This window comes from Ptychodera flava, chromosome 2, assembly GCF_041260155.1.
Source record: "Ptychodera flava strain L36383 chromosome 2, AS_Pfla_20210202, whole genome shotgun sequence".
Lineage (NCBI taxonomy): Eukaryota > Metazoa > Hemichordata > Enteropneusta > Ptychoderidae > Ptychodera > Ptychodera flava.
Genome location: NC_091929.1, coordinates 22922318 through 22949221, shown reverse-complemented (window position 1 = coordinate 22949221; position 26904 = coordinate 22922318). Strand labels below are relative to the sequence as shown.

The 26904-nt window shown below is 40.6% G+C and overlaps 1 protein-coding gene across 1 annotated transcript; it reads right to left on the bottom strand.

Moving 5' to 3' along the window:
* On the bottom strand, window positions 1-26904 carry LOC139117223 (complement factor B-like). The gene is made up of 16 exons (XM_070680168.1): window positions 26732-26904; window positions 23618-23726; window positions 19927-20118; window positions 19533-19712; window positions 18743-18970; window positions 17857-18042; window positions 17352-17531; window positions 15909-16082; window positions 15428-15657; window positions 14154-14301; window positions 13446-13574; window positions 5095-5310; window positions 4474-4637; window positions 3660-3798; window positions 3082-3285; window positions 1-1486 (listed from the first exon to the last, which is right to left on the bottom strand). Exons 2-16 carry the CDS (start codon window positions 23691-23693, stop codon window positions 1014-1016), a joined length of 2919 nt encoding a protein of 972 aa, XP_070536269.1. The 5' UTR covers window positions 23694-23726; window positions 26732-26904; the 3' UTR covers window positions 1-1013.

The following is a 26904-nucleotide window of genomic DNA, read 5'->3' as shown; positions in this document are numbered from 1 at the left end:
CACTGCATCAGATGAAGTAGTTTATTCTTTTTAGCAACATGGAAATAATCCATCGCGGCTAGTCTGGTCCTGACATAACATTTTGAAAAAATACAGAGCAAAAGATGTCAAATGTCAAACATTACTGTACATGTAGACAATAGGAATTTAGTCCGAAGAAAATTGTCTAAACTCTCAACAGTTATCATTTCACATTGCTCAAGTTAATTTACGTTGGGGCTAACGCTTCAACACACTTTTAAGGTAGAATACGCCTCGGGGACAGATATTCTGACTCTTTCACTTTTATGATTATGTTCTGATATACCACTTGTGGGGGTTCATTTTAAAGCTCTTGGACCGTCTTAGTTTTTCAATAACATTTTCCCCGTAGAGTTTAACACAGGGACGGCGGCCATGTTGAATTTCAAATATCGGTAAATGTTAGTTGTTTTTTTTTTCTCTTATCAAAGTTTGAACGGTAGGCCCAGATTTTTATTTCTGTTGTGGCAAGACAATCACCGGTCGGAGGCGCATACTGCCTCATTTTCAAGTACAATAGCTCTGACAGCCAAATATATTTTCTTCTCCCAAAAGCTTGTTCAAATACGGTGCAGAGCCTTTCTAATGATGTATACGGTATGCAGTGCTATTGTGGACAGACGATTCTAGTCAATTACATTAAAACAGTGCACGCATACAGGCTTTGTTAACGAGCTGAACAGTTGACATTGCGACATGATTTCTGAGTCGGATGAGAAGCTGTATTCAATATAAAATATACAGGAAGATATTGAAAGTTATCGCGATCGTATGCATACTGCAGCATTGGAACAAAAAAAAATCAGTATATCTTCAGCGACGTACATATTCGTAAATTTCGGTTATTATTCATGAAATAATAAAGATCAAGTCATTGATGGACATGCATATTTTTTTGTTAATGTTTGAATGGCAGCATTGTAACTTTTAGTGTACGAGTCTTTTAAAGTTTTAAAATTGAAATCTTTTCTAAAATGTCGTCTTCAAAAACTCTACTTGTCCACGTCATCTGCATTATTGATGCCGGTATCGCCGATTGTCTCTCTGATCCAGTCGGTGAACTTTGACACGTGCGTGTAGTACCCATAGTGGTCTTCGCGTGCGCAGCCAAGACCCCAGCTGACCACGCCCACCTGCACCCAACGGTCCGACCTATCCTTGGCATCGAGTAACTTCCGTACCATCGGCCCACCTGAGTCCCCGGGGCACGCGTCCGCCACGACGGTTGCGTTTCCGACTACTCTCCCGTGGCCCGCACAGAACATGTTGGTGGTGAAAAGGTTCACCGGATTGTAACCGGAATTCTGGATGCTGTCGGCGCAAATTTCCCTCCCTCGAAAAGGAACCGAAACTTGATGCAACTTGAGGCTGTGTCTCACTTCTGATGGGTCGTAGTTTTCACGTAGTTCTCCGGTGTGTCCCCAGCCAGTCACGGTTCCAATCTGATTCGGAGCAACCAGTTTAACTGGAATAATAATCATAATCATTATCATGACATATTCATTATAATACAGATCAATTTAGGGAGCGTTCAGTTTTTACGGCCTGGGGGGGGGGGCGGCAAAATCTTGTCGCCGGTGTTCAAAAAAATATAGACCCCCCCTGCATTTTTCGTAAAAAAAAAGATGACCCCCCCCCCTTTGTAAGAAGAAAAATTTGATGACCCCCCCCCCCCCGAAAAATAACCAAAACCCATATGTCAAATTTACCCGCATGGTTTGGATTTGAACTACGGTACGTGGCGCACTTTATTCAGAGATGCCAGTGCACAAACTTCTCAGCCACATCTATAGAAACGTCTGTTAATTAGGACGACTGTAAGGCAATTTTTAACTTCATTTCCATAGACAACTTATGTCCATGAACATTGTATAAAGTAAACTTTATTGGAGTGGTTCGCCAAAGGCAGCCCTCCGGTTAAGAGGGTCATGGGCCATTACGTAAAGTCAACTTTATTCTAGTGGGCCACCAAAGGTGGCCCGCCGGTAAAGAGGGTCGATCACGGCTATTGCATAAAGTAAACTTTACTGGACAGGGCTGAAGGCGTGCGGCCATTAAGATTGCCATGGGGTATACATTAAGTCAATTTATTGTAGTGGACCGCCGCAGGCGGCCCGCCGGTAAAGAGGGTCGATCATGGCCATCGCATGAAGTAAACCTAATTGGAGTGGGCCGCCAAAGGCGTCTGCCCGTTAAGAGGGTCATGGGTAATACATAATGTATATTTATTGTAGTGGGCCGCCGAAGGCGGCCCGCCGGTAAAGAGGGTCGATCATGGCCATGGCATAAAGTAAACTTTATTGTTGGTATTATGTATTATGTTTATGAAAATGTGGTGACCCCCCTTTCCTACCAGTGAAAAAGCGATGACCCCCCCCCCTTTGCGGATTCCAAAATTATGATGACCCCCCCCCTGGATTTTGCCGGGGCCCCCCCGGCCGTAAAAACTGAACGGTCCCTTAATTTTCCCCGCATAGAAGCAGCCATATTGAATTCCAAGTGTAAGTAAAATTACTTTGATAATTGTTCTTCAGTACCCAACTTTGCACGGTTACCCGTTTTGGCCTGGTCTAGGAAAGGCATGAATTAAAGTTTCCTTACTGAAAGTTTGAGCAAGTTTAATTTCGAGGCGCATGCCAGTATCTTATTATGATGTGTTCATGGACAGATCTCTACTCAATGCACAGCATTCCATGAAGAGGAAAGCATCATACCGATACAGATATGTGAGACACGCTGGTTATATCTTTTACTGCATTCTAAAATGTAACTACTGTGAACAGTGTAATAATCTTTTGATGACTTCGAATTCCGTCAGAGCGAACGACCGAGTCAATGTGGGGCGCAATCGAAACCTGGGAGAGTTTTGACGCTGAAGAAGGCTTGTAATTGATAATAATTGCAATGACATGTTGTCTTTTCTTATTTGTTTATTTTGTTTACTTTCTAGTTACAAATGTAGTTCGGGAACGCCATCTGATCTGTCTTGGGGGATGTCATTTTTCTCATCCTATAGGGAAAGTGAGGAGGCATATGAAGTCTAACAGTGTCACTACTTACGCGGTAGGTCAAATTCGTCGGTGTCAGGCAGACACACGGTCCTTACAAACTGATTGAGATCGACTTCGTGAGCGAGACGCAGTAGGGCGATGTCATTGTCATAAAGCCCGCTGAGTGTATCAAACCCGTCGTGGATGATCAGACGATCGACTTGAACGATCTGTGCTTTAAGTGTGTCTTCGTCTTTCTGTCGTTCGGTGATCCCTAGATTTCCAACAAAGACAACGATTGTACAAAAAGTGTTATCGGTAATATCGGTAAATATCAGGTAATTTGTTATTCTGGTTCAAACTTTGCAAGTGACCCTTGATTTTTATTCTTGATATGGTAAGAGAATGGTTGAATGATTCATCGAGTAAAAGTTTATTCTTCTATTTTCGAAGCGCGTGCAACCTAAATGCAAAATATTTTCTTTTTTATCAACTGGATTCAGATCTCAAAGTTGACATATAATTTGCCTTTCAGACGGAGAAAATCATCTTGAATGCCGAGGGCTACATGTCTGGTTTGTTTTATCAAAGCAGATACCGTAAAATGAGTGAGATCTCACAGGAAAGAAGATATGCATAAGTCCCTACCCAGTCTCACTTGGACATTTCGTGGTAAGAGATTGTGAACAGTATTTCTATCCCTTGGGTCTTTGGAAGAGAAACAGTGCGCTGCCGACAGAACCCAACGCCTGCTGATGAGCGAGCCTCCACAAAGGAAAAGTTTGTGCTGATGACGAAGAGAACGAAGAGCGTTACATATATCACAATTTTAAGTCTATAACTACTACATATAGCACGGCTCGCCAGAGACATCCCAATGATTTTGTCTTTGTGCGCACTGTGTTTATTACTGCATTTTGTGGTTCGGGAATTCCATGCGGCACGAACAATATTGCGCTTTTTGCCAAATTTGTGTAATTTTTTTCGGACGGGGGCTCTACCATTAGTTTAGATCCCCTTTCTGACACATAAAGATTTCTGACAACGAATTATATTGATAAAATGTAGACTTTTGACCCAGCCCATGCACAACTTTTGACCTCAAAAAAGCACTTAAATTTTGACCTATTACTTGTGCATGGTATGGGGGCTCATTTTGACACCACGGAGTGAACAAAGTTTCAATCGGCTTACTTTTTTTAAATACGAATATTTTGTTTTTCCATATAGAGTTACCACAGGGATGGCGGCCATTTTGAATTTCGAGAGTCCAGAAAATAACCGCCGATTTCATTATCTATATGTAAAGGGAATGGTTTAAATTTCTCTTGAGGAAATAAGTTAGATCAAAAGTTTAAGTCTTTCACTTTCGAGGCGCGTACCACCTTAAAATTCTTGCGCCCCTCGAGTCCTAATGCTGTTCACTCTAAAGCTATGATATAGAATTCCATTTTGTATTTACCCTATCATCTCTGGAGCTGGGATTTTGCCCTGGTGGCGTATTGCTGTATATTGCAGCCTGCCATGGCCAGGCCTTGGGCATTGCTGAAAACCCTCCGGCTATTCTGCCACGGACGACGTTGGTTTGAGAGCTGACTCCTTCGCCCTTTCCACATGGTGAATAGTCTGAAGAAGAAAGATAAGAAATGCAGATCCATTTTATCAAGAGCAATTATGCATGTGCTTAGGTATACATGTACATACAGGTGAAAGCACATATCTTTCTGTCTGTCTGTCTGTCTGTATTCTGTATGTATGTATGTATGTATGTATGTATGTATGTATGTATGTATGTATGTATGTATGTATGTATGTATGTATGTATGTATGTATGTATGTATGTATGTATGTATGTATGTATGTGTGTATGTGTGTATGTGTGTATGTACCGGGGGTATGTATGTATGGATGTATCTATCTATGTATCTATGTATCTACGTATCTATGTATGTATGTAGGTAGGTAGGTAGGTAGGTAGGCAGGCAGGTAGGCAGGTAGGTAGGTAAGTCTACGTATGCACCAATCTATCAAAGTAACTGGCGTTCTGAATTTATCCTAAGGAATAACTTTATTCAGAATTTACCGATGTTAACTCCGTCTATCATTGCCTGCACCAGCCATTCCAGGTGGTCATAATCGGAGATTAAGAATACGTGATCCTTGATAGGTCTCGAAGAAAGCAAGGCTAACTGTTGCTTGCGAACTCTAGGACCAATACCGATGCAGTGGATATCGACATCATTACTTCGCTTCAGTAAGGTCGCCTCCTCCTTCGGACTGCCTCCCATATTCGATACCCCTGAAGGTTTTTAGAGGTGAGACGTGAAGAGGAATGTATGTCAGTCTTAAAGCTACCAAATTGCGCCCTCTTTGGACCACAGATGTCATTTTTTGCTCACGTGTGAACACGTGAGCATATGTCGCAGCGATGTCTGTCTGTCTGTCTGTCTGTCTGTCTGTCTGTCTGTCTGTCTGTCTGTCTGTTGGTCCATTTTCTCAAAACGGCTGAACGTATTTCAGTCAAATTTGGTAGACATCTTCAGAATTCAAATGGCTAGAACTGAAAAGGTTTTGGTGGGCGTGGCTTGGATATTAATGAAGTTATGAAAGTTTTAATTTTTCTGTTACGCGCGTATGACAAGTGAAAACAATTCCCTGTGTGCGTTCCTAACACAGCGTACACTGCGTACGTACGCAGGGCTAGCGAGAGAGTTGCCGACATCGACGGTTATTTACGAAAAAAGAATAAAAGACTGGCATTTGGAAGCGATCGAGTAGCTGAGGTAGGCAGGGATACGACTTGGGCCCAAGAACGCTGAATTTCGGCAGTAATTTGGCTTTTTACGTCAAGTCCAACCAGATATGAACTGAAAATGCTCACGTGTTTCATTATACATTGCATTATGTGCAAGTTTGAACCTTTGCTACATGCTTTGCTACATTTAAAGTGTTATGATCAACACAATGAATTTCACCACAGATCAATTCTAAAGGTCATTAAGTATTCAAATATGTAATTAGCTGAAATAAAAATAATTAATTTCTTTGAGTACTGTCATTGTATCACAATATAGCATGTGTAATTACCTTTGGTCAAGTCCTTCAAGCTCTATATGCCAAACCGTGAAAGCTTGTTAGCTATTTATGCAAATTATGAATTAGCTGACATGAAAATGCAAAATGACTTTCAATACTGTTATAACCTGGTATAATGATCAATGTACACAGCATGTTTCGCCAAATTTTATCAAGTAAATGCCAGTATATATCCCTAATTTGGAAGGTTCATTAAATATGCATATTGGGAATTGGCTGAAAAAAATGTCAAATGACTTTCAATAATCTTGTATCATAGTATCTTTAATGTACACAGCAAGTTTTGCCAACTTTGGTCAAGTCAAAACAGATAAATATCGCTAATAAATGCGGGATATCGGACCGCAGGCGGGCGAAGATTGCATTATAAGCGCGTCGCACCCAAACTCACTGCATGGACATCACGTTTACGAAATCGAAGTCCAAAGTCAACTACGTCATTGTTAGAATAAGAGAGGTTTTCCATCACACGGGAGCATACCACCACAAATTTTGCACAGATGGCGTTGCACTGGCATTGAAAAAGGGTGCATGGGAGCATGGGAACGCGGGCAGTTTCCCTCGCTGGGTAGGAAATGCATTGAGCAAGACACACTTCCGGGTTCGCAAAAAAACGAGGATCCCATTTACGGGGCGCTCAAATATAACTATTTGCTGTGATACATAGCAGAGGCGTATATGTTTGTGATGCTGAGAAAACATCAGTAAATAAATGACGGGTTTTAAAGTTGACGTTTTTTGCGATGAAACAGACTTCTGAAGGTAGCTCGCTTGGGGAACACGTCATCCCGGCCGCTGTCCGCTTTGACCCCAGTAATTCACACTGGTTTTGGTCGGCCCCAGGTACCCAAGTCACTTCGACCCCGTCACACTTTTGCCTACATGTCCACGGAGACGATTCAACATGTTCCACAACAAAGCCAAGACAAAAATTGAAAATATCAATAAAATGGCTTCACAAAGGCTGAAATAAACGATACTCGATGAAGTATGAAGTTTATGAAATGAAATCAAAATTGACAACACAAGTGTTTGTCTCGGGTAATACCACTTGAAGTTGTTTTTTCCATACAGTGCAGTATTTGTCAGTGACAAATTAATCTTTGCAATACATTTTTTTGCGATGAGCTGGAAATTTGATTAATATCGAGTTAATGTACATAAATATTCCGTTATTTACTGGGACACTTTTATTTTCTCGATCCGCTATCTGCGGACTACGTGCTGAAGTACATTGACTGTTCATGTCAACGATCGTTTCTCCCTCTGCAGAGTTTCTGTATCCCGTTCAACAACGCTGTACCTCGATCACACGATAGTGACGCTATGTAGCTGTGCAGTATTGAAACTTATCATAAAATGGCCACCTCGTCTAACAGTAACACGTATTGTCGGGATTATCGTACGGAAAAAAGACTGCAAAAGTAAGACTTATGAATCTTCATCAGAATTGAACACATCATGATTGTACACGAGTATCAACCGTGAATGCACGTTGAGCTCGGCAGTTACACAAGCATGGTACGCTACATGCATAGCCCTACGAGTATGGCGACAGTGTCCGGCTTTGGCTACGCCGCCTACCGGAGGTGGGAGGCGGCGTAGCCAAAGCCGGACACTCTCGTCATACTCGTAGGGCTAGCTACATGCACTGCCGCGATGCCGATCGTATGCATTCCAAGGCCTATCCCGGATTTGTTTCACAAACAACCTCAAAGGAGAGCAAACATACTTCTATGGACAATGACGAATACGTTTCTTGGCGAAGCAAAATCAAAACAGTGCAGAAGTACATGAAGTAGGTCATGGCCTTGGACTCTGTGCACGAACCTGATTGGACACTTCAATACCTTTGACCCAAAGTTATTATTCATCAGCACTTCCATGCCATGAGGCTAGGTAGAGAACGTATGTACTCATTTCTGGCGATCGAACAGCGAGGGAAACAATCAATTACCAAGGATAAAGCTAATTTGCTAAACGATATTTTATCTTGAATAGTGAGTTGAATGAGTAATAAAATATCATATTTTTAATGTTCAATACGAGGTTGAAACACGGAGGGACCGTGGTTGAAACCAGTGCTATCCAGCTGTAGCCAACCTGGACAAGCACATTTCACAGCGCCCTCAAACAGTCGATTGTTTTCACTTGTCATACGCGGCGTAACAGAAAAATTAAAACTTTCATAACTTCATTAATATCCAAGCCACGCCCACCAAAACCTTTTCAGTTCTAGCCATTTGAATTCTGAAGATGTCTACCAAATTTGACTGAAATACGTTCAGCCGTTTTTGAGAAAATGGACCAACAGACAGACAGACAGACAGACAGACAGACAGACAGACAGACAGACATCGCTGCGACATATGCTCACGTGTTCACACGTGAGCAAAAAATGGATTTGAAGTCACCAACTCTACGTACGGGTCTTTGCAGGGCTGTGGTGAGCGAGGCTATTAGCTGTAGCGGAACACACAGCATCGTACGCAGGGCTAACAGCTGGATAGCTCTGGTTTCAACCACGGTCCCTCCGTGTTTCAACCTCGTATTGAACATTAAAAATATGATATTTTATTACTCATTCAACTCACTATTCAAGATAAAATATCGTTTAGCAAATTAGCTTTATCCTTGGTAAAAGATTGTTTCCCTCGCTGTTCGATCGCCAGAAATGAGTACATACGTTCTCTACCTTGCCTCATGGCATGGAAGTGCTGATGAATAATAACTTTGGGTCAAAGGTATTGAAGTGTCCAATCAGGTTCGTGCACAGAGTCCAAGGCCATGACCTACTTCATGTACTTCTGCACTGTTTTGATTTTGCTTCGCCAAGAAACGTGTTCGTCATTGTCCATAGAAGTATGTTTGCTCTCCTTTGAGGTTGTTTGTGAAACAAATTCCGGGATAGGCCTTGGAATGCATACGATCGGCATCGCGGCAGTGCATGTAGCTAGCCCTACGAGTATGACGAGAGTGTCCGGCTTTGGCTACGCCGCCTCCCACCTCCGGTAGGCGGCGTAGCCCAAGCCGGACACTGTCGGCATACTCGTAGGGCTATGCATGTAGCGTACCATGCTTGTGTAACTGCCGAGCTCAACGTGCATTCACGGTTGATACTCGTGTACAATCATGATGTGTTCAATTCTGATGAAGATTCATAAGTCTTACTTTGGCAGTCTTTTTTCCGTACGATAATCCCGACAATACGTGTTACTGTTAGACGAGGTGGCCATTTTATGATAAGTTTCAATACTGCACAGCTACATAGCGTCACTATCGTGTGATCGAGGTACAGCGTTGTTGAACGGGATACAGAAACTCTGCAGAGGGAGAAACGATCGTTGACATGAACAGTCAATGTACTTCAGCACGTAGTCCGCAGATAGCGGATCGAGAAAATAAACGTGTCCCAGTAAATAACGGAATATTTATGTACATTAACTCGATATTAATCAAATTTCCAGCTCATCGCAAAAAAATGTATTGCAAAGATTAATTTGTCACTGACAAATACTGCACTGTATGGAAAAAACAGTCTGTAGAATTGTTCAACTGTCAAGTGGTATTACCCGAGACAAACACTTGTGTTGTCAATTTTGATTTCATTTCATAAACTTCATACTTCATCGAGTATCGTGTATTTCAGCCTTTGTGAAGCCATTTTATTGATATTTTCAATTTTTGTCTTGGCTTTGTTGTGGAACATGTTGAATCGTCTCCGTGGACATGTAGGCAAAAGTGTGACGGGGTCGAAGTGACTTGGGTACCTGGGGCCGACCAAACCAGTGTGAATTACTGGGGTCAAAGCGGACAGCGGCCGGGATGACGTGTTCCCCAAGCGAGCTACCTTCAGAAGTCTGTTTCATCGCAAAAAACGTCAACTTTTAAAACCCGGCATTTATTTACTGATGTTATTCTCAGCATCACAAACATATACGCCTCTGCTATGTATCACAGCAAATAGTTATATTTGAGCGCCCCGTAAATGGGATCCTCGTTTTTTGCGAACCCGGAAGTGTGTCTTGCTCAATGCATTTCCTACCCATAGCGAGGGAAACTGCCCGCGTTCCCATGCTCCCATGCACCCTTTTTCAATGCCAGTGCAACGCCATCTGTGCAAAATTTGTGGTGGTATGCTCCCGTGTGATGGAAAACCTCTCTTATTCTAACAATGACGTAGTTGACTTTGGACTTCGATTTCGTAAATGTGATGTCCATGCAGTGAGTTTGGGTTGGCGCGCTTATAATGCAATCTTCGCCCGCCTGCGGTCCGATATCCCGCATTTATTAGCGATATTTATCTGTTTTGACTTGACCAAAGTTGGCAAAACTTGCTATGTACATTAAAGATACTATGATACAAGATTATTGAAAGTCATTTGACATTTTTTTCAGCCAATTCCCAATATGCATATTTAATGAACCTTCCAAATTAGGGATATATACTGGCATTTACTTGATAAAATTTGGCGAAACATGCTGTGTACATTGATCATTATACCAGTTATAACAGTATTGAAAGTCATTTTGCATTTTCATGTCAGCTAATTCATAATTTGCATAAATAGCTAACAAGCTTTCACGGTTTGGCATATAGAGCTTGAAGGACTTGACCAAAGGTAATTACACATGCTATTTTGTGATACAATGACAGTACTCAAAGAAATTAATTATTTTATTTCAGCTAATTACATATTTGAATACTTAATGACCTTTAGAATTGATCTGTGGTGAAATTCATTGTGTTGATCATAACACTTTAAATGTAGCAAAGCATGTAGCAAAGGTTCAAACTTGCACATAATGAAACACGTGAGCATTTTCAGTTCATATCTGGTGATTATAATCAATCAGGTAGTACATTCCTCGGGGACAGATATTCGGACTCTTAAACTTGTACAATATATTTTGGGTCTGTCATTTTTGGAAGTTCATTTTTAAGCCCAAGGAGTAACTAAATTTTTCACCGGCTTGCTTTTGAAAATAAAAACATTTATTCTCCCTTCAGAGTTAAGTGCCTCGGGGACAGATATTCAGCCTCTCAACTTTTACAATTCTTTTTTGATATACTACTTGTGAGGGTTAATCCTAAAGCTCTTTGTGTAAGAAAATTTTCACCACTGGCTTAGTCTTTCGCAATTCGAAAATTGGTTTGACTAATGCACACTGCAGACAAAAAACATACCGTTTAGGGACGATTCAGAATTTACTTCCAGGGGGGTTGGAGGATTTTCAGGGGGGGCCACCCATTTTTCCCAAGAAAATTTAGGGGGGGGCAGACAAAAATACCACAATCTTTAAGGGGGGGCCAAGGAAAAAAAAACATCAATTCAATATTTGCCCAGAATTTCTGATCTCTACAAAAGAGCACCGTAGACGCTACCTGGGTGACAGATAAACTCAACATGTTTAGTTAAACTCCTTTAGCTGCCAAATTCGGTAATATTCACAGTGGTTTGTTTTATGCATCTACTGCAGTATCTTGTTCTCCTCCCTGAAGCGTTATGAAATGTCCAGTATTTAGCGTGTCAATACAAACCACAACGAATAGGTTTTAATGTTGAAAATAAAAATATTATGAATTACTGTCAAAAATATATGGTGAAAAATTCACAAAAGGATTGATTTTCCAATAATCCTGTATGTGCATCCAGAAGATCATGTGGCACTGCACCAATGCTATGGTGTCGGATTGTTGAAATATTGTGTACACATGAAATTTGCTGTAGTCCAAGAAGTGATCTCAGTGTGTATGAGGCTAGGAAAAATGTGGATAGGCTTACACATTGTGTATTGATGCTAATACTTTTGTGTCCCATTCGTTCTGATATGTATAATCAAAGATTTCACAGTGGCGGCTGGCAGAAAAGGCAAAAAAAAAAAAATTAACATGTATTGTTTCGTGTCATCTGAAAACATGCGCATCATGACTATTTTAAAATTAAAGTTTGTTAAAAAAATTTGAAATATGAATGCTCAGTCAATTTTGAAAAATACTGCTCACAAATGTGAATTTTGACTTACACAGGGTTATCTGCATTTTAATATGAACATTGGATTGTGAATGGAATGAGCAGAATAACATGTGAATTCATGTTTTGGATAAGTGTTTTGTTCAAGAAATGTTCTAAAATATTCCTCAGCATTGTTGCTTTCAGTGGCAGCAACTTGGTTTATGACAACCAAATTAGAAAAAAAGAGAAAATTAAAAACAAGTTGGCTTTCACCAATTTTAATTCCTAATGTTTAAAACTTTCACCGTGAGTCTGCAAATATTCAGCATCATCAATGAAAATGTATGCTGAACGTGTGCATGTACATGTACATCTCACTTTCCAGAAATATCTGGATATCTGCAAATGAGATGTACCATTAAACTTCAAGATATATATCACTTTGCCAATTATCTGCTCCTCTGATTTTCTGTTCACCATTTCTAACTGACATCTTTGCTTGTCTTTGTGTGCATCATATGTATCAGTGAGACATAACGAAAAAGTATTCATATTTAGTAATTAACTTTTCTTCAGAAATTTACAACCAGATATGTTTATTGCTACCCTTCCAAAAGTGTGCCACTTGCAGTCCCTGCAAATCATTCTTTTTATAGTCATATAACCCTGAAATGATTTGTTATATCATCGATTAAATGTCCACTACAATTCCTGCAACTTGTTAGACTGGATATGTCTATAATGTATAAGCATGCATGTATATATTAGGGGGGGCATGGAAAAAAAACAGGAAAGATGAGGGGGGGCCATAGATTTTTTCTATAATTTACTAGGGGGGCCATGGAAAAAAATGGGCCATGGAAAAATCACGAGAAAATAGAAAATCTCCCCCCCCCCCCCTCTGGAAGTAAATTCTGAATCGTCCCGTTTAGGGCAAAAAGGCTATATTTTGAGCTTGACGGGTGGCGGCACAGTTCAAGGAACTAAAATTCGACATTGCGGCAAGCGATCAGACCGTCAATAAAAAATTTTACATTCTAGATGTGACAATAAATATTACGCTTTCCTTCGTAATGGGCGAAGTGATAGGGGATGGATGGGTGGATTAAAGGATGAATGGATGGCTGGGTGGATGAGTGGTTGGTGGATAGGTAGATGGATGGATTAGTGGTTGGTGGATGGATGGATGGATGGATGGGTGGGTGGGTGGACGGGTGTGGGATGGATGCGCGATTGTGTGCATGGGTGGATAGGTACTCTGTGGGTGCATCATATGAATGGATCGAAGAGTTAGCAGGTAAATGCTGCGTGTATGTATAATTGAGTGGTCAGACGCAAAGACTTAGCAGATGAAGTCGATCAACTTCAAGAAACAACCCACCGTCAGTAATAAGAAATAGAACTTTCTTGGCATTGCTGTCTTGAAGAGACATCATGTCTTGTGGGATCACTACTTCTCTGAAATATCTCAAGGCTTGCCTCGTAGCGGTCCCACGTTTTTGTTCGTGATCTGGTGAGAGAGATCATTATAGGCGAACTGTTTAAATTGATGCCAACATTAGCGCACGACAGACCATGGTTATCATACTCAGATCTTTCCAATTCATACAAAAAGTTCATGCTTGTGAGAACGAATGACGTGCTCGACTGTGGGAAAATAATATTTTTTTGCAATGACCACATGACACCCATTGGGTAAGTGCGCTATCAGGTCATTAAAGCATTAAAGATATTCGGTCCCTTTTTAGCAGTCAATCACAGAATTTTACTTTTTGCCTCACAAAATAGGAGCGCCAACAACGGTACGCGGCTTTACAAACGTTCCGTAAGTGAATACAACATGCGTCTTTTGTATACGTTCACAAGCACATTTCGGGAAACCGAGTGCCTTCAAAAGTTAGGAGGACAAAATTTGAATCTTGTTTGGAAATATTGAGGCTTTATTGAGAAGTAAAAGCACATGGGACTGACAGAAAGACAAATTCTGACAAATCAAACGTTTTGAACTGAAAGTTATGGCCATTGCATACTTTCACATAGACGTACATGTACAAATTAGGAAAAAAAAACAAGAATCAAATAGTTTTACCTTCGTATTTTATTTTATCCAACTCAGCAGTCACGCCCTCTATTGTTAAATCAAAGAAATCGTCGGAAGCGCCGAAATGGTTGATGGTATTGGACGCAAACGAGAGAGCGCCGATACGAGTTCCGTAAGGCCCGCCAGAAACACCGACCTGTTAAAGAAACAAAACTCATGGCATCGCTTTGAATCCTTGGCTTGTTGCCAGACCAACGCCATATTTGAAGGCAGTGGCTCGTCACTTAAGCCGACAAAGTCGGCCATTTTTCATGAATTTTGTTTGATACCAGATACGACTTATATTGTTTGACATGTTGAAAGATATTGAATGAATGGGTGACCATGCATATATTCGACCCCGGTTTTAGACACGATACATGAAACCATCGCGAAAATGAATTAATGGTCATGACCATTAATCATTTTCGCGATGGTTTCAGTTAATTTGAACATGAAACCATCGCGTAAATGAATTAATTTGAACATGAAACCATCGCGTAAATGAATTAATGGTCATGACCATTAATTCATTTCGCGAAAATGAATTAATGGTCATGACCATTAATTCATTTTCGCGATGGTTTCAGTTAATTTGTCTAAAACCGGGGTCGAATATACGCATGGTCACCCATTCATTCAGTATCTTTCAACATGTCAAACAATATAAGTAGTATCTTGTATCAAACAAAATTCATGAAAAATGGCCGACTTTGTCCCTTTAAGCCGAGCAGATCCTGATATTCATGTTTACACGCAATTATGTTACAGACAGGGCCATGACATGGCGGTTTCCGAGCGAGTCAATCTGACGACAAATTTCGAAATTTAAGTTATCTTGCTTTTAATTTTCGAACAAATTTTCGAAATTTACGACCATCCAGCTCTTGCGGAGTTTGAGTCCGAAAAACGGAGACAAGATTCATGTTTTAAGGTACAGTTCCCAGTTTCCCACCCTCTATTAAACTCGGCCGCTTATTGTCGCGCAAAAGTGAAGATATTCTGTAGCAGTTGGTCGATTGCATAGCACAAGTATACGGAAAACCTTCCGATACACTGAGTATACACAATTCGAACATTTGTAAAATGAAATGTGACCATAACCGTACAGTATGCCAACAGACGCGATGAAATCAAATCTCGCGCATGCTCAAATGATATGTAAATATACAACCTTTATACTTGGAATTAGATTTTTTCACGTTGTTGTTGGAAGAAACGCGGCGATATCGGATAAAAGTTGGCATAAACGATAAATCTTTATTTGAGGTAAGATTTCAAACCTGCATGACAAGCTTCTTGGCGAACTCGATAGCTGTTCGGAAATTTTCGGGACCGACACTTCCGGAGGCGTCGAAAGCAAAGTAGATGTAGGTGGCTCTCCCTTGGACGAAGCTGATCGTCCTGCCACGTAGTACCGGTCTGTTTGGATTAAAAGACGACAGTCGCAGGGCATCAACTTGGCTGTATAGTTTTATACTGGCCGTATTTATGTCATCGTAGCTATGTGGATCTGTGAAAGAGAGGCGATAAAATTTTAGGAAAAAATGTGCTGTTACTGGTACAAGTGCGAAAGTTACGCCCACAAATCGAATTCAGTATAACTTTCCCAAAATTTTGCGTTTCGAACTTCTGCAACAATCTGAGACAGTCTCCAAATTTGCCATACTTCCTTCTCACTGCCAGTTATCATATACTAAACATTTTTATGCCTCGTATTTTTTCCTAATTGTACAGTTTCCAATTATGTGAGTTGAACCTTACCTTCACAGAAGAATTCTTCGCCGGACCATGTTCCGTCACTCAGACAATCGCGCTCTGGCGCGCCGATAGGGTAGTAACCATGGTTACAATAGAACCGGACAGTGCTTCCGTAGTTATAGCTGCGCCCACTCTTCCGCCCATTGATCGGTATCCCCGGGTTGGGACAGTCCGTCTCTGCAATGCATCACGGGAACGAAGAAACACGGGAGGTTGATAAAGAAATGACATCACTCAAAATTACTGTGTATGGCATTGCTAGTACTCGGGAATGGGACATTAATTTGTGATAAAGTGTCCTATCTTTTATCATGAATCACTATTTATAAACAGTATTACTCTCTTAATTGAACATTTCACAAGAAAACAAAAGAAAGTGAACAATTTTCAGTCTGGCTGTACTGTGATTTTTTTTGCATTTCCTATACAGTAGGGTACAGTCAGGAGACAAGAATTATGATGAACCAAGCAGTGTTTACTGTCTTGTTAGTTGGACATGAAAGACAAAGGCAAGTTATACAACTAAACGACATCGGACGGATGCTCTTTTGTTTTACCCGGGTTTTCTCTCGGGGTGACCAAGAACGTGCCATCAAATACTATTACACCTCACTCATTCAGCGTGCACTGCCATTGGTTAAAGACGACTCACGTGACATGTAAAAGAACGTGATGATGCCCTCTGCGAATGTGATGATGCCCTCTGCGAACTTGATGATGCCCTCTGCATTTGATATTACATGGATGACGTCATTTTACTTACTGCGCTTCCTTTCTGCGCAAAACAAATTGTCGTTCGCTTGTTGTACTTTGCAGTCGGCAACTTATGGCTGCGAAACGTCATGCAGAGCTGTCACCGGCACAGTTAGACGATATTTTGATGCAAGTAAACAGCAAACGAACGAAAATGGCAACAATGAATGCAATTTCTGTGTTCAGCGACTATGCAAGCAACAAATTTGGATACGCCACCGAGGAGATCGGCAAACTTTAGCGGCAACCCTAGACTCGGCACTGACAACATTTTACGCTGAGGTCCGGACTCAGAAGGCGAACTGTACTCGAAGAAGTCTTTATGTTTTTGTTTCTTTGCATGTTTGCTTGTTCGGTGTAATAAAAATAATAACACATGAGAGCTAGGGCAATATCACGATTTTTTGCCTGCCCTCGGGCTGGTGGTCATGATCGAAATATTGATGATGCCCTCGCCTACGGCTCGGGCATCATCAATATTTCGATCATGACCACCATCCCTTGGGCAGGCAATAAATCGTGATATTGCCCTCCTTCTCATGTGTTATTATTTAACTATGCCCTAGGCAAGGGGAAAACCTCCTTTGCCTGCTAATGATGAAAAAGCGTCCGTTAAAACAAATTTGACAGCCAACCCACCATACTGAGAGTTTTGCCTGCCCTTACATTATATCATTGTATAAATGGACATACCTCCGCTGTCACACACAGAGAGCGTGCCGTTCCATCGCCCATTGGCCATGCATGTGCGACTCGCAGAGCCCAGCAGACGATATCCACTGTAACACTTGAAATTGATGACGTCACCGAGATGGAAGGAATTTCCGAGACGTCTGCCACTTTCTGGGTGGCCAGGGTCTGGGCATCGAATTTCTATTAGCGTGAGAATAAAGAGACAAAACATAAATGAGCTCAGAACATACATAGATACATAAATAGATACATACATAGATACTAGATACATAGATACATACATACATACATACATACATACATACATGCATGCATGCATGCATGCATGCATGCATGCATGCATGCATGCATGCATGCATGCATGCATGCATGCATGCATGCATGCATACATACATACATACATACATACATACATACATACATACATACATACATACATACATACATACATACATACATACATACATACATACATACATACATACATACATACATACATACATACCCTCACAAGATGGAGTTCGTCCTGTCCATTCCCCATAGTAGCCATTGCAGAGTCTCCATCTGTCTCCTCTGATGTCGTATCCAGGCTTACAGCGATAGCGGATCATTTCATCGTGGCCGTACAGTCTATTTTCGGACGTCGAATTTCCATGGGCAATGTTTTCAACGAGTGGCGAGCAGCCGAAATCTGAGGGGAGGAAAAACTCCATGTTTATCCTCAGACATCACGACGAATAGGGTAAAGGCGCCGTGACAAAGCAAATATTCCTACTTTTCTCAAACACCTAAACGTGACAAAGTATAAATGTGCCTCGAAATTGAAAGACTTAAACTTTTGCTCAAACTTTCTTAAGTGAAACATTCAATCATATTTTGCCGATTCAAATGCAAAAATCAGAGGTCACTATGAAAGGTTTTGAACAAGAGAAACAAACTACCTATTTTAACATTAACCGATATTTGAAATTGAAAATGACCGCCATCCCTGTTTTAGCTCTATGGGGAAAAATACAATTTACGATTTTTGAAAAACCGGGATGGTGAAAACTTTTCTTACCCCAAGAGCTTTAAAATGAGCCCCTCCCCCCTCCCCCATACTTGCAGTAGAGCAGGAAAAATTAAAGTTGAGAGTCCGAATATCTCTCCTCGGTGTGCATTCTACCTTAATAATTAAGCACTTGATTCGTTTCGTTTGGGTTTGTCCGTGATGACACAACGCGCCTCGAAAATATATGTTCGAAACTTTGGTCAAATCTTTCTCAAGGAAAGTTAAAAGCACCCCCTTTCATGACCAAGAATAATTTAGGTATTCGGGAAACAAATTACAAAAGAATTGGATACCAATATTGTTAATTAAAATTAATCAACATCAAAGTTTTTACAAGTACCTTCACAGTCCGGCATCTCCTTTGACCATGTCCCATTCTCTAAGCAAGTCAAGTTGTTACTGCCATCCAGCCTGTACCCAGTGATGCAGGAAAACGCCAGTCGACTGCCAACCACGTAGACGGAGTTCAATGACCGCGTGTCGTTCGGAACAGCGCGGTACTGCAGTATGCCATCTGTGAGACTACTGCCCTCTATCATCATATCTGGGTCAGGGCAAGTCACGCTGACTAGTTCGGGAAAAAATGAAACGTATTGGGATTGAGAGCAGAGAGCAGAAAAACCGTGACACATAATTACTCCTAGAGTCACACTATTTCGCTTTCGTTTTGCTGACTGATAAAAGGGACAGCACGATAACAACCAATCGTCTATACTACTAACAGGCATTTATTCGCGAACCCGGATCTTGTTTTTTTACGAGATTTTTACTTCCTTCTGACGTGCCGATATATAACGACCAAAACGAGATGCGCAATCGAAGAAGTGTTAATTTTAATTCTAAAATGACTCGATAATAACTTAACACCACGATGTGCACGGACTGTATCAACTGGAATTCAGAATGACATATAGTAGCGTGAATAAACGACTTTGAAATGCTTCAATAATATCATTAAGATCTTACAAGTAGATATTATTTCAATATAATAATCTCATTTTGTTATTTCGTAATTCTGTGAATATTATCACGATGTTTCTTTATACAGGTGGCTGTCGGATACTTAGTTTTCCCATGAAATTTGACACGCCCAGGACTTACATCTTGAAAATTAAGGGTCGTTGTTTTACCTGTGCAGTTGGGAGTGGGATTACTCCATCGTTGTCCAGGGAGGCATGTTGAAAACCTTGCGCCCTCAACGGCGAATCCAGGGTTGCACTTGAATTCAATTTTACTATCGGCACGGAAAGAGCGACGATAATTGGGAATATACCCGTCGTTTGGAGGTCGGGGCCGTCTACAGGGAAGTGCTGGAATATATCAAAGGTACCAAAATGTCAAAGCTACGTTTGGAGAGAGAGAGAGAGAGAGAGAGAGAGAGAGAGAGAGAGAGAGAGAGAGAGAGAGAGAGAGAGAGAGAGAGAGAGAGAGAGAGAGAGTAAATCAAGTCGCAAATATGTACGATCTTGACAGACAAAATTACTTATATATTACCGGCCAGCAGCAGCGGGCCGGTCGTCATACCTTGACATGTTGGAGTGGAACCAATCCACCTGCCAGACGGCAAGCAGTGGCGGTCACGTGAGCCAATTAGTCGAAATCCCTTCTTACACGCAAAGAGGATGGTGTAATGTTCCGGAAACGTTGCTCTTTGAGGTCCGTCTGCTGTCAGATAGAGGATGACACCATTCGCAGGAATCTTCGGTCGCCCACATTCTATAAGTAGATGATTGCAACAAAAGGCAACATGCGAGTTCAAGAGCATTCAAATTGTTATTTGGCATTCTTTTGCCAAAGTTAGTAGATTAATTTTTGATGTTGGTGTGGATTCAGAGTCAACTATAACAATCCACTTTTCACGTGTACCGGGTGAGCTGACAAGCTAAAATACTGTGTAATTTTTGACACTTGTATAGCTGTGTGTACCGCCGTCATTATGTACGCTGAGTGACCTAAGGTAGTATGCGCCTTGAAAGTGAAAGATTTAAACTTTTGCTCAAATTTTCCCCAGGTAATCTTTGAGCCATTCACTTTATATACGCAAGATTTACCGATATTTGACATTCAAAATGGCCACCATCCCTGTGTTAACAGTATGGAGAAAAATAAATTTGTCGATTTCCAAAACACTAAAATAATAAAGGTTTTCTTATTCAAAGGGCTTCAAAATGAATCCTTCACAAGTGGTAGAACAGAAAGAATCAGTTGTAAAAGTTTGAGAGTCCGAATATCTGTCCTCGAGGTGCGTTCTACCTTAAACGCAAGTATTACATGTTTTCTTGACACAGTATCACGTAATGGTCACAAAAGAGCGGTTTTGTCCATTTAAAAGAGCATTAACGTTTTGGTTCATTAAGTTAAAATCCATGATCCGGGTATGAAGCTAACATGTGGTCCCTGAAGGCTTGTCATCGACATAAAGTCGACGGTTTAAGCGAGAAAGTCGCACATGGGTGCTATAAAGGTATACAGTCACCTGTAATCTAAATATGCCCATATATGGTCAAAGGGGCGTTCCTTGGTATTCAAAATGCCAATGTGAGGGCGTTGTTTTTAAAAAGCGGCCACCCTCTTAAAATCTGTGATTGGTTAGATTTTCTTTTTCCATGGTAACTGTGGCAAAATTGGAACAGGTGACAGTATACCTTTAAGAAAACGTTACCCACTGCCACAACGTTGACATGCCTACATGGTGATTACAGGGGCAGATTCTTTATCAGCTTTATCTCTGAGCAAATTTACTGGCGGTACACATCTTTCAAGGAGAACGAAGGACTACAATCACATAAACAGTCAATGCCAATAAAGACTAATGCGAGAACCAGGGATTAACGATTGCCCCTTTAAGGATGAGTTGACAGTTGCAACTAAAAGGGAACAATAATTTCAACCACAAAATTACTGTAGTCAGCAGGATCTAAGCTTAAAATCAAAGAATATGATGCCAAATAATGTAGTATACTGTTTTGACAAAAAAATGTTATGGACTTTTCTACGTCAATGCGTCTCACTGCGACGTGACGTGAAATTTGAACCAACCTTTGTCACGCTAAAGCATACACCCGTGGCCACTTTAGTGTTGATTAAGCCTGTCTGGTGCAAGCAGAAATTCTGTTTGTATAAACGAAACAAAGTGGTGGTCGGTGTAATAAATGTAAGGTTCACTATCGGCACCCCACTGTTAGGATTGAGATAACGTTCTACTAAAATGTCTCGCCTGCCCAATTCAAATCGATCACAACACTGCACTATAGACTGTAAGTCTGCACTCCGACAATTACATGTAACATCAATAACAACGGTCGCGAATATCATACGGGAAAATCCTTCAGTAAGGACGTGGGCAGCTTGATTGTTCAAAATATAAAACATTGTGGTGGCAACTAGCGAGGTACCACGAGGAGCTACAAAATAACAAGCAAGCGACCGTTTTACAGTAAGATAAGCGTGGAGGGAGCCAGAAAAGTTTGGAAGAGATATACATGTATCAGGACAGGTTCCCTTCAACCGGGATGAGAAAAGTGTCGTTCATGGTTACACACATGTGAATACATGTACATGTAAAACGCTACCCGACTGTACTTTACTCTTACCTTTCCGTACCAAGTGAAACTGGAGTAAGTTTATTCGGTTTGTAGGAAAGAAACATGGCTTAGTGCAAGTGAATGTTTATTTCGAAAGTTTTGCAGTCAAGACGGGCGATGTCTGTAATTTAATTGCTAACATTTTCAAAGTGGCATTTTCTCAATTCCTGCGTCTGAACAATGTCTGAACACGACACTTACGATACAGGCTATAGTATCGTTGGTATTCATTCACTGCAATATTGAAATGGGCACAAAATGTGTGATGTTCTGTAACACTGACTGCATTTGAAACACATGAGTTTTAGCTGAAACTAAATACTGATAGAGCAAATGCTGTGGTCAACATCATTTGTATACAGCGTATTTATAATCACTTCGTAATTTCAGGCTAATCAGCGTGGGGGTAGGATAGTAGGATCATTATCACCACTGATACAGTGTAAAGTAACCGTTTTATCACCCTTCTGCAGACAGAATTTCTGCTTGTACCAGACAGGCTTGATCAACACTAAAGTGGCCACGGGGTATCTGGGAGCGATGTATGACTTCTCTTGGCGTTGTTACGGCTTAGAGGTGAAAGGTCATGCTTTTATCTCGTGAGAGAGCCACGCGCTTGGCGATTATTCAATTTTCTATGATCTGTTGATAATCATATTGCTTATGTTCTACCCTGGAAGAAGACTTTCAAAATAGGTGTTTGTGTTTCATGATGTCACGTGTAGTTTCTATGACAACATCTAAATTAGAACGCGCGTCGGGGACAGACATTCGGACTCTCAAATTTTCACAATATTCTTTTTGGCCTACCACTTGTGTGGGCAAACTTTGAAGCTTATTCACAATTCTGTTTTCCCCATTCTAGTAGAGATAACACAGAGATGACAGCCATTTTGAATTTCAGATTTCAGTAATTATAATATAACATTATCAATACCGGTCGATGTTGTGATGTCATCCCCAAGGTTATTACTGATAATATATCCGATTATCCAGCATTGTGGCCCCAGATGTTTTTCACATCTACAAATTCACTGGCATCGCTAAAATTATAAAATAATAGCAATAATACGCCTCCTAGTCCCTCCCGGCCAATAGTAGACTTAATCAAACTTTGCATTCCATGAAGTACTCGGCTTCGCCTCATACGTTATGTCCTGCAAAGTTTGCTTTCGTCAATTATGGACCGATACATTATTACTTAAAGGCATACTGTCACCTGTTCCAATTTTGAAGCAGTTACCATGGAGAGAGAAAATCAATCACAGTGGCCGCTTTTCTAAAAACAGCGCCCTCACACGAGCATTTTGAATACAAGGAACGCTCCTTTGACCATATATGGGCATATTTAGATTACAGGTGACTGTATACCTTTAAATATTCGGTAATTTGTCTCTCTATTACCATAGTTTGCGTGGTGATCCACATTTATATTATTTATTTTGAAAGACAATGGTTGAGAGCTTGCTTAAGGAAAGTTCAAACAAAGTTTTAAATCTTTCTTTTTCGAGGCGTGAACTACCGAACAGTATTACAGTTGAACTAGTTTCATGGGGTTTATTTACTGCACAAAATCGACGCGGAAACAATATCACTCCGCGTTACTTCCTGTTTCCGTAACATGAGCCTACCTTCGCTAAGGCTGCATCCGGGAAAACACGACAGTGTTGTGAGCAGGAGGAAGACGAATGCTGAATACGATTCCATTGAGAGGAATGCTGGATCTTCGAACTTTTGACCCTGCGAAAAAGAAAGAAATGCAGCTTTATAGGCCATGAAGACAGACAAACGACATATGATTCACAACAAGGAGCCGGTCTCAAGCTGCGAGGGTGATGTTAAGAAAGGATGGTATAACATTTTGTCATACATTCGAGGAACAAGTTCAAGGTCCTGTGTTGTGCAATCTTTCTCTACGGTCTCTGAGTGAGGTACCGGTCTGGGATCCTAACTGATGCCAACACAACACACCATTTGTCGATTGTGAGCACCACTTTAGATCTAAATTACAAAACAGCAACGGCGAAGCGTTAACTTCCAACTCTCCAACAACTCTACTTTTGTCCTCTGAGTGTACAATGTAATAGTTTCCAAAGCAACATATTATAATGAATGACTTTATAGATAACAGCCTTAAGTAAATACAGATAAGTTGGAAAATATTAAAGGACAGAAAATATTGACAAAACAGGGTGAGTTATCTTCCAACTTGAAGCTGGAGTTAACATCAACCTCCGGTCAACCTCCGGTAAACAGGCTACCGATGAAATTGGTCAACAGTTTTAAACATTCTGTTTATCTCTTTCCCAGCGAAGGAAGACATTGGTATTTTTGTAATTGACCCGAAGACTAACTAACTTTAAAACAAGGAACACACGGCTTGTTCTCAAAGAAACAACAGTCATTGTTAGGACTCAAAACACACACATGCACCTAGATACTCAATTCGGATTGGGATGATATGATGACGTCACAGTCTATCACGTGATCCGATCGTTGCTCCCAGGGTGTGCACGAATATTCAACCGACAGTTTACTTGCACGACAGATGAACGCGTTTATAATAGCCTTCCTCTTTTCTACGAATTCGAAGAGCTCTCGATATATTTAGAAATACAAAAGGAAGTGTTTTGAAAACATCAGCATTTCACAGAAAAAAAGACACTTTCATCAGCTTTTAGAAGCATGTCGGCACAGAAAGTGATGAAATGAATCTTAATTCGTTTTTATTCGTTTGTTTATTTCCGCTACGAAACTGGACGGTTCTAAACCTTCACTTTATCTATCCTTCATGAAAATTGAAGATATTCTTTTTATTATAAAGAATAAATATCAAGTGTCTACACGTAACATTTTATCAGCTTTAAATTTGGGAAAGAAATCACCGATACTTGAAATGAAAATGGCCGCCGTTAAAGCTGTGTTAGCTTCATGGGGAACATCACATTATCAATATCCACAAAAGCAACAAGGTGAAAATTTCATTTATTTAATTTTCTTCAATAGAAGTCCACTAAAGAGAAGACATGAAATGTACTGTAAAACTATAGTGTCCGAAAAAACTGTCAGAGAAGAAATATGCCTTAAAGTACACAATTATCAAAAATTGAGACGGTAAAACATTTTTCTTACCCAAGAGCTTTAAAATGAGCCCCCACAAGTGGTAGATATGAAGAGAATTGCACAAATTTGAGAGTCCGAATATCTGTCCCCGAGGCGGATTCCCTTAATATTGAACGTACAAACAGATCACGTGATAATTCTGCTGCCCAGATCCAACACACTCACAATTCTTGACTAATTATTACCATTAATATTGTAATGATAAGATACAAATCTGCAAATTTACTCTTGGTCCAAGAATAAGTGTTTTACGTTGAAACTAAAGTTTAAAAACAAAACCCGGATTGAATGGATATGAAAATCGTATTATAAGCTTGAAGGTATACTGTCACCTGTTCCAATTTTGCCACAGTTACCATGGAAAGAGAAAATCTAACAATCACAGATTTTAAGCGGGTGGCCGCTTTTTAAAACCAGCGCCCTCACATGGGCATTTTGAATGCCAAGGAACGCCCCTTTGACCATATATGGGCATATTTAGAATACAGGTGACTGTATACCTTTAAATGCAACGCACATTGATCGATCGCTATTGCAAATGATGCGGTGCACAAAGTCACGTGACTTTTGAAGGACTGATGGTGATGTAATGCCCTCAATGTGTTCATATTACGTTCACTATGGAAAAGCCACAATAACAAAAGAAATGGTTCTTAGTGATGTAACAATTTCACTGTCGTTGCATTTCTCGGAAAACCAGACATTTTAATAGAAACAGTCATGATTTCATGACATCCTGTTTTGGTTTTTTTCCCTTCAAGTTCAAAGTTTGCTAACACCTTAACCATGGGATACCGCAAAGATTCACGACATTCTGACTAGGGGTTTTCCCTTCACTATAATCTTTACCGTCATTGGAGGGATACAGCATAGACTTATTCTTGCAGTTATTTCATATCCAGTGCTTATTATCCAGTAATCCTAGTCTGAGAGGGTATTTCAGTATGAGCCATATTTTGCTTGTTACCTCTGTAAGTCTTGCTCACCCCAGTGCACGGCATTCAATTCCCGATCTCTCGAATGACGCCCTTTTCACGGTTTTCCACCAACGGGGGTGGGGGCACGGGGCAACAGGGAAAAATTCAAGTGATCATAAATCGTATCCCGGGACAGGGGAATTTGATCGCCACGATACCCCCGGCAGCAGTGGGGGGATTTGATAATGCCGCTAAATGGTAGAGTTAAATTTAATTGATGTAAATTCCTCAATTATCTAAAAAATATAGCCTATACTTTATCCCACCTTAGGATATTTGACATACTTTTGAAGCCCGTTTGCGGCGGGGAATTTGACATGGCTTCAATGTTAAATTCTCCCAATTGGGCTCATATTCCCCCCCCCTCCCGGTAGAAGACATTGATAGGTGCACAAAGATACCCATCTATGCAAAGTGCATTGATCAAACATTGTTTCAGTACAGAAATTAAATGATAATATATCACTTGCGCCGTAAAATTTCCACTTGCTGAAATCGTGTATCATAGTTTTTTAGTGTTGTGTACATATTTCAAGACATGAAAACAAATACGGCATCCAACTTGATGCGCAATAATGCGCTTATGATGTCTTCACGTTTTGAATACGTGTGAGTATATATTTTACGCACAGAAAAGCTACTCACCGCAAACTTTGAAAATCACGACTGCTGACCTTGAGCTTGCCTCTTGTCAATCTTCAACAGAAGAAAACTTGGAAAACTGGAGGAAAGTCAGTGGAAGTGTAACTCAAAGTGACTTCCAACCAGAGAGGAAATTCGACTGTGGTGTCTGTGACTGTGTGTCGACCTATTTATAT

Bases quoted from the DNA above. Each gene is read 5' to 3' on its own strand.
- LOC139117223 (XM_070680168.1), bottom strand. From the start codon at position 23,693: ATGGAATCGTATTCAGCATTCGTCTTCCTCCTGCTCACAACACTGTCG. The intron at 19,713-19,926 runs GTATGACGACCG...GATATATTCCAG, and splicing joins TTCCACTCCAACATGTCAAG to CACTTCCCTGTAGACGGCCC. The intron at 13,575-14,153 runs GTAAAACTATTT...CTCTCTCACCAG, and splicing joins GGATAAAATAAAATACGAAG to ATCACGAACAAAAACGTGGG.